Genomic DNA, 12,612 nt, shown 5'->3' with positions numbered 1-12,612 from the left:
CATTATTTATATCATTATGGTCCTCAGGTTATGGAGCAGCAGGTCAGCATTGCTGTCCCTATACCAGCTGAAGGTTCAGGAGACAAAGTGGTGACAAACTGCCAACAATGAGCTACTATCAGCTGTAGCTCTTTGTATGTAACAATGTAACATCCTTTGTAGACCATTGAATTCATCCTGGGCTCACACAACAAACATGACTTACTTGATGCTGACAATGTGAAGGCTTCACTCCACTCTGTTGAAGAATATGAGTCATCTCTGCGTCGACTCTTACACATGTAGTCTCCACTGCTGGACTCAGAAACTCTGAATGTCACATCATTATTGTGTGTCCACTGTGTGGGTGTCCTGGGTCCTCTCCATTCATACTCCCACTCAGTGGTTTCACCTCCTTCCTGCACCTCACATGTCAGAGTGATCGTCTCACCTCTGAATATCTGAGGCCAGTTGGGTCGTTGTTTTACAACAACTTTATTGGAAACTGTTTACACATATTAACAGTTGAGATACAAACAGAAACATGAAATCAACACAGAAAACTTCACATTGTATGTTTGATAATCATGAGTGAATGTATATTTCAAACTAAATTACTGAACTCACAGGTTATCTCAATGGTGACATTTTTACAACAACTTTAATGGAAACTGTTCACACATATTAACAGTTGAGATACAAACAGAAACATGAAATCAACACAGAAAACTTCACATTGTATGTTTGATAATCATGAGTGAATGTATATTTCAAACTAAATGACTGAACTCACTGGTTTTCTCAATGGTGACATCATCACTTCTATCAGTGTAGTAAACTGGGTTTCCTCTTGTTCCTCTGCAGCTGTAGATTCCTCCTTGAGATACTCTGATATCTCTGTTTTGTTGATCTCTGATTTGAACTTCAGAGGTTGTTTGGGTTCGTCTGAACCACTCATATTTCCATCCATCAGAGCTCTGCACAGAGCAGGTCAGTGTCACACTGCCCCCTACTGGTATGATTGTTGTTCCTGCTGTCAGTGTGGCCCTGGGTTTATCTGCTGTTATAAAAATTAAAGAAAAACAGATCTATACATTTAAAAAAAAGAAGCATGTGTTAATGTCATAAAACCTGCTACTTGCAGGAAAATCTTCAAAATTCTTCTATTTTATTTAGTCAAGAAGCAACATGTTCATAAAAATTATAAATGTGTTGCAAAAATGAGCAAAACCAGAAAGTGCTTAAAACTGATGCAGTAGATTGAGATGAATCTTTACTAAATGAATAAAAAGAAGTCAATAAAATAAAGTGAAAACTGTTCAGTCACCTTGAGTGTGTCCAGTGCAGAGGAGTGTACAGAGCACTACAATAAAGACAGAGACTTCAGACATTATCAAACTAAACAAACCTTTGTTAGATAAACTAAACCAGCTCCACTCTGATCTGAGTCAGTGCACTAAAATCTAATCCAGTCTACAAACAACCATGTTGGTAACAAACATGAGAGTCCTCTGATCACATGACCTGAAATGGTACAAATGACTGATGCTCTGTTCTTCTTACTAAAACATGTTTATGGATCAGTATGAATCAAACAATAGGAGTCAGTGATGTACTCACAGAATAGGCCCAGCTCACAGAGCAAAGTGGCTCCCATCCTCACATCCAGCAGTGACACGTCTGAAAACTTCTACAACTTTCTGTAAAGAGAGAGAGTGAAGCAGCAGCACAGCAGATACCAAAGAGCTGTGAAGACCACAAACACTTTTTATAAGTGTTTCCTTTTACACAGACAAAGCAACAAGATCTGACCACAACATACTGTCACATGTTTATTGTCTCCTGCTGCTGCAGAGACATGTTAGGCAGATTTTTTTATGAGGAGATCACAAGTTAAAGTTAAATGTGAAGTCCTTTATTTTACACCCAGAAACACAACAAGAACAGAGCTCTGGCTGCACCTTCACATAACATAACATACTCCCTCTTGCCTCAAATACCGGGAACATTTTGGTTCTACAAGTTAATTGTTTATTTCATAATTACTTTGTGTAGTATGAATGATCATACGGGAGGTTTTTATCAGTAGGAAAAAGTGTAAAACCTGTGAAAATATAAATAAAAGTCCAAAATTTCTACTTTTTTCTACTTGCTTATTTGTGGTGAGCAGCAGATCAAATTGAGTAAGAATTATAAATGGCTTCATGCCACATTCAGGCCAGTGACTCATTTATGCGCTCAGACACGAGCAATACCTCTGTGCTACATGCACACATCATTTAGTCTTTTTCAAGAAGAAATTTTTTATTCAGTGTTTTCATAAAAGCCTTGTTTTTATGCATTCACTGCTAATAGGGAGAACGTATGAGGTTTAAAGCCTGGAAAAGTTTGAAACCTTTTATTCTCCACAATGGAAAATGGCTAAAAAATAAAAATGCGTATCACATTATCCATCTCCTAATTTTATAAATCCTGCATTCAGCTTTGCAGTCTCCAACATCAGTGAAATGTAGTCAGATGCTGCTCATTTTATGTGTTCACTTGTTACTTTTTCTGACACGCTTGCATTTAAATGCAGCTCCCCATCTCTCTGCATACCTGGCCTGTACCACCGTCTTCAGAACGTCTGCCCTTCTTTCACATAATGGTGTGATCTCAGTCTTTGCATGTGATTGGCCGATTGTGTGCCCATAAAAATGAAGTTCCACCTCTTCCTGCATGTATTCTCTGCAGGACTGAAGACTCAGCTCCCACACACCGACGGGCCAGACACATGAAGCCACTGTGGATGACTGTATTTTTTTTGGGATAGACTAGAACATCTTACCAGAGTTATTGGAAAGGTTTTATCGTGGCTGAGATTTACCTGTCCGGGTGATCTCAGACTGTTAGTTTTAAAAATGATCTCTCTCAGACCTGTGCTGTGAGGCAAGGGGGGATAAATACAACAGAAAAACACTGGATAAGAAGGTTCAACATTCAGAGAGTTATTTTATTGTAGACAGAACACATGCCTCCATAAACACAGATTAGGAGAGATGGCTATCGTATAACAATATGGTGACCAAATGAAAACATGAGAGTCACTACAAAGTAATGGAGCAGTCTGGTTGCAGCTATAAATATGTTTTTTTTTCTACTGACTGAAAGAAGCAGAAAAAAAATTTTCTTCACACAATTGTTTTTTAAAAATTGAAAGTCTTTTCAAAATAAAGCACTTAGATGCCATGTCCAAAGCACTGTAATGCAAAGTTTTCAAAGCTTGAAAGTGATTTGCATCTATTATAAGCACTTTGATTTTGAGTTTATATTATTACAATATTTAATGTTATGTTGCATAGGTTCTTCTTCCCACCCATAGTTACAATATTATGACCAAAAACCTTAGGGGGAAAATGAGGACAAGATCTACTGTTTTAATTACACTCTTAAAGTAAGTAAAAGTTTAATTCACTTAATAACTTAGGTTAGAATATACATCAGCTGTTATGAACTACACAAGTATAGGGTAAATAAATTTGCTGGGGAACGCAACAATCTTTAAATCATCTGTTTCCATCCATCAGCTCTACAAACCACTATAACCACTAATGTTGCAGTAAAACGACATTGGCACTTCTGCACTCAGCATCCTGTAAAGAGAGGAAAAAAACCTTTTCACTGATTGTTTGTTTGTTCTTTTACTAAATTACTTTGCACAAAATGATTGGTATGTTTCAAATTAAGGTTAGCATGATAGATGCTCCCTGTACGGAGGCCTCTCGTACCCGTGTTCTCAGTGGTCTTCAACTGAGGTTGAAATACACGTTCATATTTAAGTTGGACATCAGTCACCCCTTGATCTCTCAGGATTGTTTCCAACTAAAAGAAAAATACCATCAAAGAAAAGAATTGTTTGACACCACTCTCACTCACCTGGAGAAAGGGAATACATATGCAAGGATGCTCTTCATCGACTACAGCTCGGCATTTAACACCATCATCCCCTCAAAACTTGCCACGAAGCTCGTCGACCTTGGGCTGGGAACACCGATCTGCAGATGGATTCTAAACTTCCTCACAAACAGGCCCCAGGTGGTGAGAGTTGGTAAGCACACCTCCTCACCACTCATCCTAAACACAGGTACGCCACAGGGTTGTGTGCTTAGCCCCCTCCTATATTCCCTGTTCCTAAACACGAGTCCAACATCATCATCAAGTTTGCGGATGACACAACCATCATAGGCCTCATTACAGACAATGATGAGACGGCCTATAGAGAGGAGGTGATGGCGCTGTACGAGTGGTGTCTGGAAAATAACCAGACTCTCAACATCAGCAAAACTAGAGAAATGATAGTGGACTACGGGAAACAACCAGTCAGGGAACACCAGCCCATCCACATTGTGATGGCATGCCACACATGGTAAGCTCCACACCTCACCACCCGTTGATTCACTTTAGTTTAATTTACAGTCACTACTTTAAAATAGTCTACTTATTGTTTCTTTATTAAATGTATTTATTTTTCCATCACACCTTCCAATGTTTATATGGCGTGCACACATATTAACCTTGCAAGGTCAAAGTTCTGTTTTATGTTATATTAATACATCTTTCTTTGTTTGAGTTACCTGGGGGTTGGCTTCTCCTCCTGTCTGGCAAAAGGTGTGGCAAAGGGCTGGGAGACCTGAAGTACCACTGACAGCCTAATTGGATTGCACCACATGCTTCATTGCCTGGGGGGTGTTTCATGTTTGTTTAATTGTTTTGTATTAGTTGGTTATATGGCAGCCATCTTGTTTTCCCCCGTGTCAGTGCTTTAAGTGGGCCGGTACGCGCCGGTACTCAGTACCGCCACTTCTAAATATAGCTCTTGAGAGTACCGCCACCTCTCCATGCGCCCAGAACGTGCTTTTAGCGTACCGGTACTCTCATTTGCACATCTGTTATAATCGTTTGGCTGCGCTGCCGCTTTTCAGAGCGCCCTTCACAAGCACGCTTCCTAATTCGTCCCACCGAGAGCAGAGACTACATTACCCATACACCAATGTGTTTTACAAGTGAAAAGCGCATGCGTCGCTTTTGCCGTTGTCATGTCAACAACTCAACGTGGTCCGGAGAGGGTGTGTAAAACGCGCAAACAGCTGCTCGGTTAAAATACAAAAACAATGAACACTTAATATGCTCTCCTGGCTTCAGACTCTGAGTAGTAAAAGAACAAGGTCAGAATCAGAGGACTCGCTGGCTGACACCCCACCAAGCCAGAATGATATCGCTGCAGGTCAGACGCAAGCTAATGAAAGCTGCACTAGTGCCGCAGCCGCGGACGACGGCACTTTTTGCGACGACGAGGACGAGAATGACACCATTTCTACCGATGACAACAGCCGCGTTAGCGAGCATGAGTGGCCAGAATGTTGGTCCCAAGCACAAGTCCGGTATTTCTCCACAAATTACAAGTGGCTGATCAGCAGAAATCAAAAGTTGGGTTGTAGTGTGTGTAGTCAAGTTTGTGCTCGCGTGGACATGCAGCAAGGGCAGAGAGTGTCGCAGGAGTGGAGTGGGTGCTTAATCTCGTCTTTTGGAAGGGACAAGGCTGCACAACAAAACTCACTACGAAAGAAAATAAAAGAGCACAGAGACTCAATTTATCACAAGAAAGCAGTTGAAATAAAAGAGAAGGCAACACAAAATACAATGCAAAAACACATTGAAGATATGAGAAAGGCTGACTACGCTTCAACTTGCAATGTGTTTAGAACAGCTTATAAGATTGGCAAGCATGGGCGTCCCTTTACAGACATGCCAATAGATGTCCAGTTGCAAGTCTTAAATGGTGTCAAGATGGGCAGAGTTTTGCACTCTAATAACTCATGTGCAAATATACTGGATCACATTGCAGCTGAAATGAAAAAGAAGGTAGTCAATGACATAGTGATGAATGAAAGAAAATTGTGTGTGCTCATTGATGAATCCACTACAATAAGTGGAAAGTCTGTGCTTGTCGTGTGCCTGCGGTCAGCTATTTCCAGTGAAAATCCAGACACAATATTTTTTGAACTGATTGAGCTGCAGGGGACCACAGCAAAGGACATCACTGAAGCACTGTTAGGATGTCTTCATAATAATGGCTTTGACCCTCACTACCTACAGGAACATTTGTTGGCATTTGCTTGTGATGGAGCCTCAGTGATGCTTGGGAGGAAAGCAGGAGTTGCTGCGCAGCTTTGTTCCAAATTCCCTTACCTGTTTGTCTGGCATTGTTCCAATCACAGACTGGAACTGGCAGTTTGTGATGTTTTGAAGGAGGTAGGAGGAATCAACCACTTTAAAATATTCTTAGATCAGCTTTACTCCCTCTACCATGCATCACCAAAAAACCAAAGGGAGTTAACCGAGAGTGCTCACAATGTTGGACAACGTCTCCTTGTGATAGGCCGTGTTTTATCAGTGCGTTGGGTTGCTTCAAGTGAGAGAACAGTGAAAGCAGTATGGGAGAACTACCAAGCTCTGCAGGTACACTTTACAAGTGCTGCTGCTGATACCAGCAGGGACTCAAGAGAGAGCAAAATACAAATTAGTTTATAATTTATTTTATGTACATTTTGTTAAAAAAAAAATTTCAATACCTTTTTGCACATTTTATTTATGTTCAGTAGCTCTTTCTAGCTCAAGCAAATCCACAAACTAATAAAATGATTTATTATTTTGTATAAGGTTGTCTGTTGACTGTTGTATATAAAACCCATTCAATATAGTTGTTGTTACCTCAGGGGAGGCGGAAAAAAAATAGAGTACCGGCACCTCTTTTGGGCCACTTAAAGCACTGCCCGTGTGTGTCATTTGGTTTAGCTAAACTGGTATTTAAGTTCCCCTGTGTGTCATTTCAGCAGGTCAGTTTGTCATATGTTTGTTTGAGGCTTTAGTTTAGTCTATTGAGTTGACCTCTTTTATTGGTCTGCCTGTTTAAGTTTTGGCTTTGTTAAATATATTTTTGGGTCAATAAAACCCGTTTTTTGAATTAAAACCACCTGTGTCCTTTATGCTTTACTGCTTGGTCCTTGACACCCATCAACAGTGTCAAGGTCGAAAGGGTCAGCAGCTTCAAATTCCTTGGAGTCAACATCACTGAGGACTTCTCCTGGACCCTTCACACAGACACTGCTATCAGGAAAGCTCGCCAGCGGCTTTACTTCCTGAGGAGGCTGAGGAAGTTTGGCATGAACGCCAACATCACCTCAAATTTTTACAGGTGTGCAATTGAGAGCTTGCTGACGAGCTGCATCACAGTTTGGTACGGAAGCTGCTCTGCCAGCAGCCGTAAATCACTACAGAGGGTGGTGAAGGCAGCAGAGCACATCACTGGCACGAGGCTTCCTGCCATTCAGGACATTTATCTCCAGCGATGCCTCCGTAAAGCACACAGCATCATCAAGGACCACAGCCACCCAGCACATCAGCTGTTCTCCTTGTTACCATCTGGCAGACGTTACAGGAGTCTGTCTGCTCGGACTACAAGACTTAAAAACAGTTTCTACCATCAAGCCATACGACACCTCAACCACAACACTTAAACACACACAACACAGAAGCTACCCTGCAGCTTCACAAGTACTCTGTATAATCTGCACTGGTCACTCCACTCCACAAAAAAAGTGCACATCTGCCCTTCCCACACATTCCTATTTAAGATTTTCTTTACTTAATCACTAGTGTGTACATATATTTATATATACACACATACATATATATACTTTATATATATATATATTAATATAATATAACTATATTATTTTCTTTATTTAATGTGTACATATATTTATACATACATATATATATAGTCAGTTAATTGAAAATCTCTTTTTTCTTTTACTACATCTTATTAATATTTTGCTCTTACTATTTTTCTATTTATTTTTTATTATTTTATTTTATTTTTTTCTACTGTACCATTCTGCTGAGTGACTGTCTTCTGCCAAATACAAATACATAAATGAGTATTTGTTTGACATACTCTCCAGATTTAGCACACAGCTTCATACCTCTCTGTGTAACATTAAGATAACTATAATAATTAAACCATTTTTAAATCATCAGTTGGACTTTGAGGAGATACTTAAGTGTTGAATTTAATATTTATTTATTTAGTTTCTATTACTTTTAAAAACAAATGCACACAGACCATAATGTATTATGTATAAAAATAGAATTGACAAGACCTCAGGGATGAGTTCATGATGTCATAAATAACAAAGTGCTTCAGATGTGCTTCACTGAAAATATTACTCTTTTTATATTTTTGACTCTACTCAAGACTTTTGCATACTGGTATTATTTTTTTCTGTAGGTAGTTTTTGGTTGATGTTCTGTTTACTGTAATTTTATGAACTCTTGCAGTATAACCAGTTTCCCCTGGTGGACCCTTGAAGCTATGTTTGTACCTTCTGTAGGAATAGGCTGGAAGTAGTAGAGTCAGTGAGATCCACATCAGACTGCACCTTCATCTTTATGACCATCTTCTTTAGCTTGAGACCTGCAGAATACAAACCCAGAAATATAATCTCAGCCATTATTTAGACTGTCTTGATGAATGCTCTTACATCCAGGAAAGGAAGAAGAAAGTTGTTTTGGTTCATCTGAGCGTTGTGTTGATTGCGATCCTTATTATGAATATTATTATTTTTCTATCCGAGTTTTGACATCACACTTTTTCCAAGAAATGACTTATTGCTTGTGTATTTCAGGAACTTACCTCCTTGACACATGAATGTTGCTTTCTGGTTACAGTCAGCTGGTACCCAGCGTCCCTGCTGTGATCCTTCCACAGAAACACAGTTTCCACTATAACTTCCGCCTCTTTTCCAGTACCTGAAGGAGGTCTTTGTTCCATCTGACCAGTACCAGGAATCTTTAAACAGACCGAACCACACTGCGTTTGTAACTGCAGCAATCGCTAAATTTTCCTGTGCTGTATGCACACATGCCAGATCAGTGTGCTTCTGCCTGCACAGATCTTGACTGTTTGGCCAGGTTTGTCCCTGTGTGTAAACCACATACTTCTTGCTGCCATCCTGCTGAACTAAAAACATACAAGGAGAGAGGAATAAAAGGAAGTTAGACATCTTTTTTCTTCCAAGAAAAGTAGAAATCGGGTAAGATTTTTAGAGCCAGGTTTACATTTAGGAGGGCCATAGTGTGGCTAGTGACAAAAAACTAATATTAAAAAAAATGCCTTAAACCATTGTTATTGTGTATTGATTCATATATGTGCACACATTTAAAAGAATCACACCTGGGCTATCATTTTGTGTGCTACCCAGCTAATGATTTTTCTTTCTTTGTTTTAGATATAAGAAATATAAATTTATATTTATCTTCACCATTAAATAATTCATATCAAAATCCTGAAGGTTTTATTTCAACTTAATCACTGTATGTAATTGCATCAGTTTACATTTGCTTTAAAGATCACTGTGTCATTTACTCACTTTCATAACACACATAAGCCATGGCTAATCCACACTGAGCGTCATTCCAGAGGCCGTTATCATACATCTGTCCACATGCCTCAACCCCTCCAGAGTTGCTTGGTTCACCAGGGCTCCATTGGGTGAAGCTCGTTACACCGCTGCCATCAGACCAAAGCCACCTGTTGGTCTGTCCATTGTAAAGTCCAATCCATGACGATGTCACGTCCAGTGTGTTGATCAGCTGGTTTTCATCATCCATGTTATTTATAGTTGCTAAGTCGGTGTACTTTAATCTGCAGAAGCTCTGAGCCTCATACCAGGTCAGGGATTTATTGATGAAGTGATACTGCTGAAGCACTTAAAAAAACCCAGCAGATTAGCCTTTCTTTCTTCAATTAAAAACAGACAAACTGCATCACCAAAGAGCATCAACTTTCTCATGCATAAATACACATCTGATTACTCAAGTTAAACCTACCAACCAAAAATATATTTTGTTTCCCATCTCATAACTGTTTTATTCAGTGAGTTTGTTCCAATAAATTATCTGTCTCGTGAAATCAAGAAACATGAAATAAGGAATTTAAGAAACAAGCTGGTTTTAAGAGATGAAAAAAGTCTGCAACTTTAAAATATTAATTGGTTGGCAAATCTGAGGACTATAAATACCTTGGAGTACACATTGACAATAAACTGGACTGGGCTAAAAACACCACAGCACTTTACAGGAAGGGCCAGAGTCGTCTCTATTTTTTGAGGCGACTGAGGTCCTTCAACATCTGCCAGAAAATGCTCAGGATTTTCTATGAGTCTGTTGTGGCCAGTGCGATCCTCTATGCTGTTGCATGCTGGGGGAGCAGGCTGAGGGTCGCAGATGCCAACAGACTTAATAAACTAATCCGTAAGGCCAGCAATGTTGTGGGGATGGAGCTGGACTCCCTCAAGGTGGTGTCGGAGAGGCGGATGCTGTCCAAGATAAAGACAATGTTGGATAACACCTCCCACCCAGGGATCAATAAAGTATTCTGATTCTGATTCTGATAAACACGTCAATCCAGTAGGTCTCGGGAATATTCAGTCAGAAACAGATCTGGCCAAGAATTCAGTTCAGATATGGCTCGAAACCCAACCGTGTCCTCTTGGCTTGAAAAACAAAAACAAAACAAAAAACTGGAAATTATTAGATTAAGCTGATCTTACTACTTTTGTCTACTTTTAGTTTTCCCTTTAAGTATGACAATGTATTAATGCACTGTCATTACAATCACCAAAAAATCTCCTCAATTTTAGTAAAATCCAGCTGGGTTTATCATTGCTCAAAAAATATAAAAATGTATTTGAAAAAACTAACAGGCAGACTCTCCTCTCCAGCACCCTGACATAGACTTTCCCAGAGAGGCTGAGGAGTGTGATTCCCCTGTAGTTGGAACACACCCTCTGGTCCCCTTTCTTAAAGACCGGATACTGGTCATGGAGGCTAACAAGCGCTGCCCAAAGAACATCTGGATTAAGACATACGGCTTCAAAAAGTTTTGGTGCTTTACAACAAACCTTCTCAGTCGCCGTTGTCATTGGCAAGCAGTAGCCGCATAGACACCAGTAATTTTCCCTCACTCTCTTGTCCTCGTGTGACGGATTGTTTTCATCTTCATCTAAACTAAGTGCAGTTGACTATTTTCATTCTCTCTCTCGGGTTGCTCTGGTTCAAACTGGAAAGGTTACCCAGAGTGCATTGAGAAGTAAATAACAATGGCGGCCTACTGGTAAAGAAAAATGCAAAATGAAGGCACATAACATCAGGGTAGTGTAATCCTGGCCTGTGTGTGGTGTAATATCTATTTTCTTTCTGTCTTTGTTTAAACTCAACAGCAGATCACCCAAAGGCCCAAATAACTATTGATGTGAGAGACATTCCAGTAGGGGGCAGTGTGACCCTTAGCTGCTCAGTGAACTCATCATCTGGATGGAAATACTACTGGTACAGAGATGTAAACTCATCTGAACCTCTGACCACACAAGATGCTGTTCAGATGCAGATGCAGTTCCCTTCAGAAGGACAAATCAGTGTCTCACAGGAAGGACTCTACAGGTGCAGAGGAGGAAGAGGACACCCAGTCTACTACACAGAGTACAGTGATCCACTCATCATTGATGAAAATGGTGAGCTTTTCATCAGTGAGTGTCATAGAAAGACAAAATGTAGAAACGTTTTTTATTTTCAGTTTTATGCCTGGATCAGTAATTCACAGTTTTTGAGATATTGCAACACATTTGGCCTCAAATATGCAGACTAGTCAAGATAATAATCAGATGTGAGATCCTGGAGAAGACACTGAGTGGGAGTGTGAAGGGAGAAAGTTAGTGTCAGTTTTGCAAAGAACAAAAGGAAGCTGATATTTCACCCCTTTGTGCTTACACTGTGCTTATAAACACTAAACACTAAAATAGCAGCTTTAAAAATGCTTCTGTTCACAAGGACGATGGCATTTTACAGTAATATAATGCAGTGGATAAGGAGCGGGACTAGAACTAGATTCTGAATGTAACAAAGATTGGCCTGAGTGATGTCAAACTGAAGTATTTCACTCAGGTGTGTTAAAGACTGTAGAGAACTTTTCATTCTGAGGAAAAGTTTCAAGATGGTAGCAGTTAATGTTTTGTTTTTTTTACAACAGATGTGCTTGATCCTGTAAGCTCTTCATTTGTTGTTCTGATGATCTTTAGACTAATGATCGTTTTCATGTTCCTCCTGTTCTTGTTGTATTGCTGCACAAAGTCAAAAGGTGAGTTGTTTTTCTTCTGATATTAAATATTTTACTTTTTAAGTACAGTACTGTGCACAGGTCATGAGCCATCCCTCATTTCTTAATATTTTGCTAAGAAAATGGGAAACAGTTGCAGTAATCTACTGAAACATGTAAACATAAATGGAAATCTAGCAAATAAAATAAAAACAATGTGGATAAATAACAACTAAGAAGTCAGATGTTTTCCAAATGTTATTTCATGGTGGATCAAACTGACGGTCCTTTTCTGTTCATAATTCATCAATTTTAACAAGATCTCCAACAATGTCAAATTTGTATTCATCGTGTCATCAGAGCCATTCCCACTGATTTTCAGCCCAGTTCTTTTGACATTTGGTGGACCTCAGCCTTTTCTTTGTTTTTCTTCCTTAATT

At 39.5% G+C, this 12,612-nt stretch overlaps 2 protein-coding genes across 2 annotated transcripts; both read right to left on the bottom strand.

Annotated features, from left to right (window-relative positions):
• Positions 1-205: 205 nt before the first annotated feature.
• Positions 206-1,748, bottom strand: LOC106632755 (the record flags this gene model as incomplete). Its single annotated transcript, XM_042215527.1, is given in 4 exon segments — positions 206-484; positions 773-1,039; positions 1,307-1,342; positions 1,600-1,748. Coding segments are annotated over 4 exon segments (619 nt in total), but the record flags the coding sequence as incomplete, so codon positions are not given.
• Positions 1,749-2,406: 658 nt separating this feature from the next.
• Positions 2,407-9,877, bottom strand: LOC121812710 (secretory phospholipase A2 receptor-like). Its single transcript, XM_042215526.1, has 5 exons — positions 9,450-9,877; positions 8,714-9,040; positions 8,403-8,494; positions 3,747-3,840; positions 2,407-3,611 (listed from the first exon to the last, which is right to left on the bottom strand). Exons 1-5 carry the CDS (start codon positions 9,688-9,690, stop codon positions 3,604-3,606), a joined length of 762 nt encoding a protein of 253 aa, XP_042071460.1. The 5' UTR covers positions 9,691-9,877; the 3' UTR covers positions 2,407-3,603.
• Between the last annotated feature and the right edge of the window lie 2,735 nt (positions 9,878-12,612).

The sequence above is a fragment of the Haplochromis burtoni genome, unplaced genomic scaffold, assembly GCF_018398535.1.
Source record: "Haplochromis burtoni strain Fernald_Lab_line unplaced genomic scaffold, NCSU_Asbu1 Contig_744, whole genome shotgun sequence".
NCBI lineage: Eukaryota > Metazoa > Chordata > Actinopteri > Cichliformes > Cichlidae > Haplochromis > Haplochromis burtoni.
Note: the sequence above shows the minus strand (reverse complement) of the source record. Positions and strands in the feature narration are given on the sequence as shown.

Coding starts and splice junctions, on each gene's coding strand:
- LOC121812710 (XM_042215526.1), bottom strand. CDS start 9,690: ATGGATGATGAAAACCAGCTGATCAACACACTGGACGTGACATCGTCA. Junction 9,041..9,449: donor GGCTTATGTGTGTTATGAAA/GTGAGTAAATGA, acceptor GTATGTTTTTAG/TTCAGCAGGATGGCAGCAAG. Junction 3,841..8,402: donor CCAGCCTATTCCTACAGAAG/GTACAAACATAG, acceptor TTTTTCTTTTAG/TTGGAAACAATCCTGAGAGA.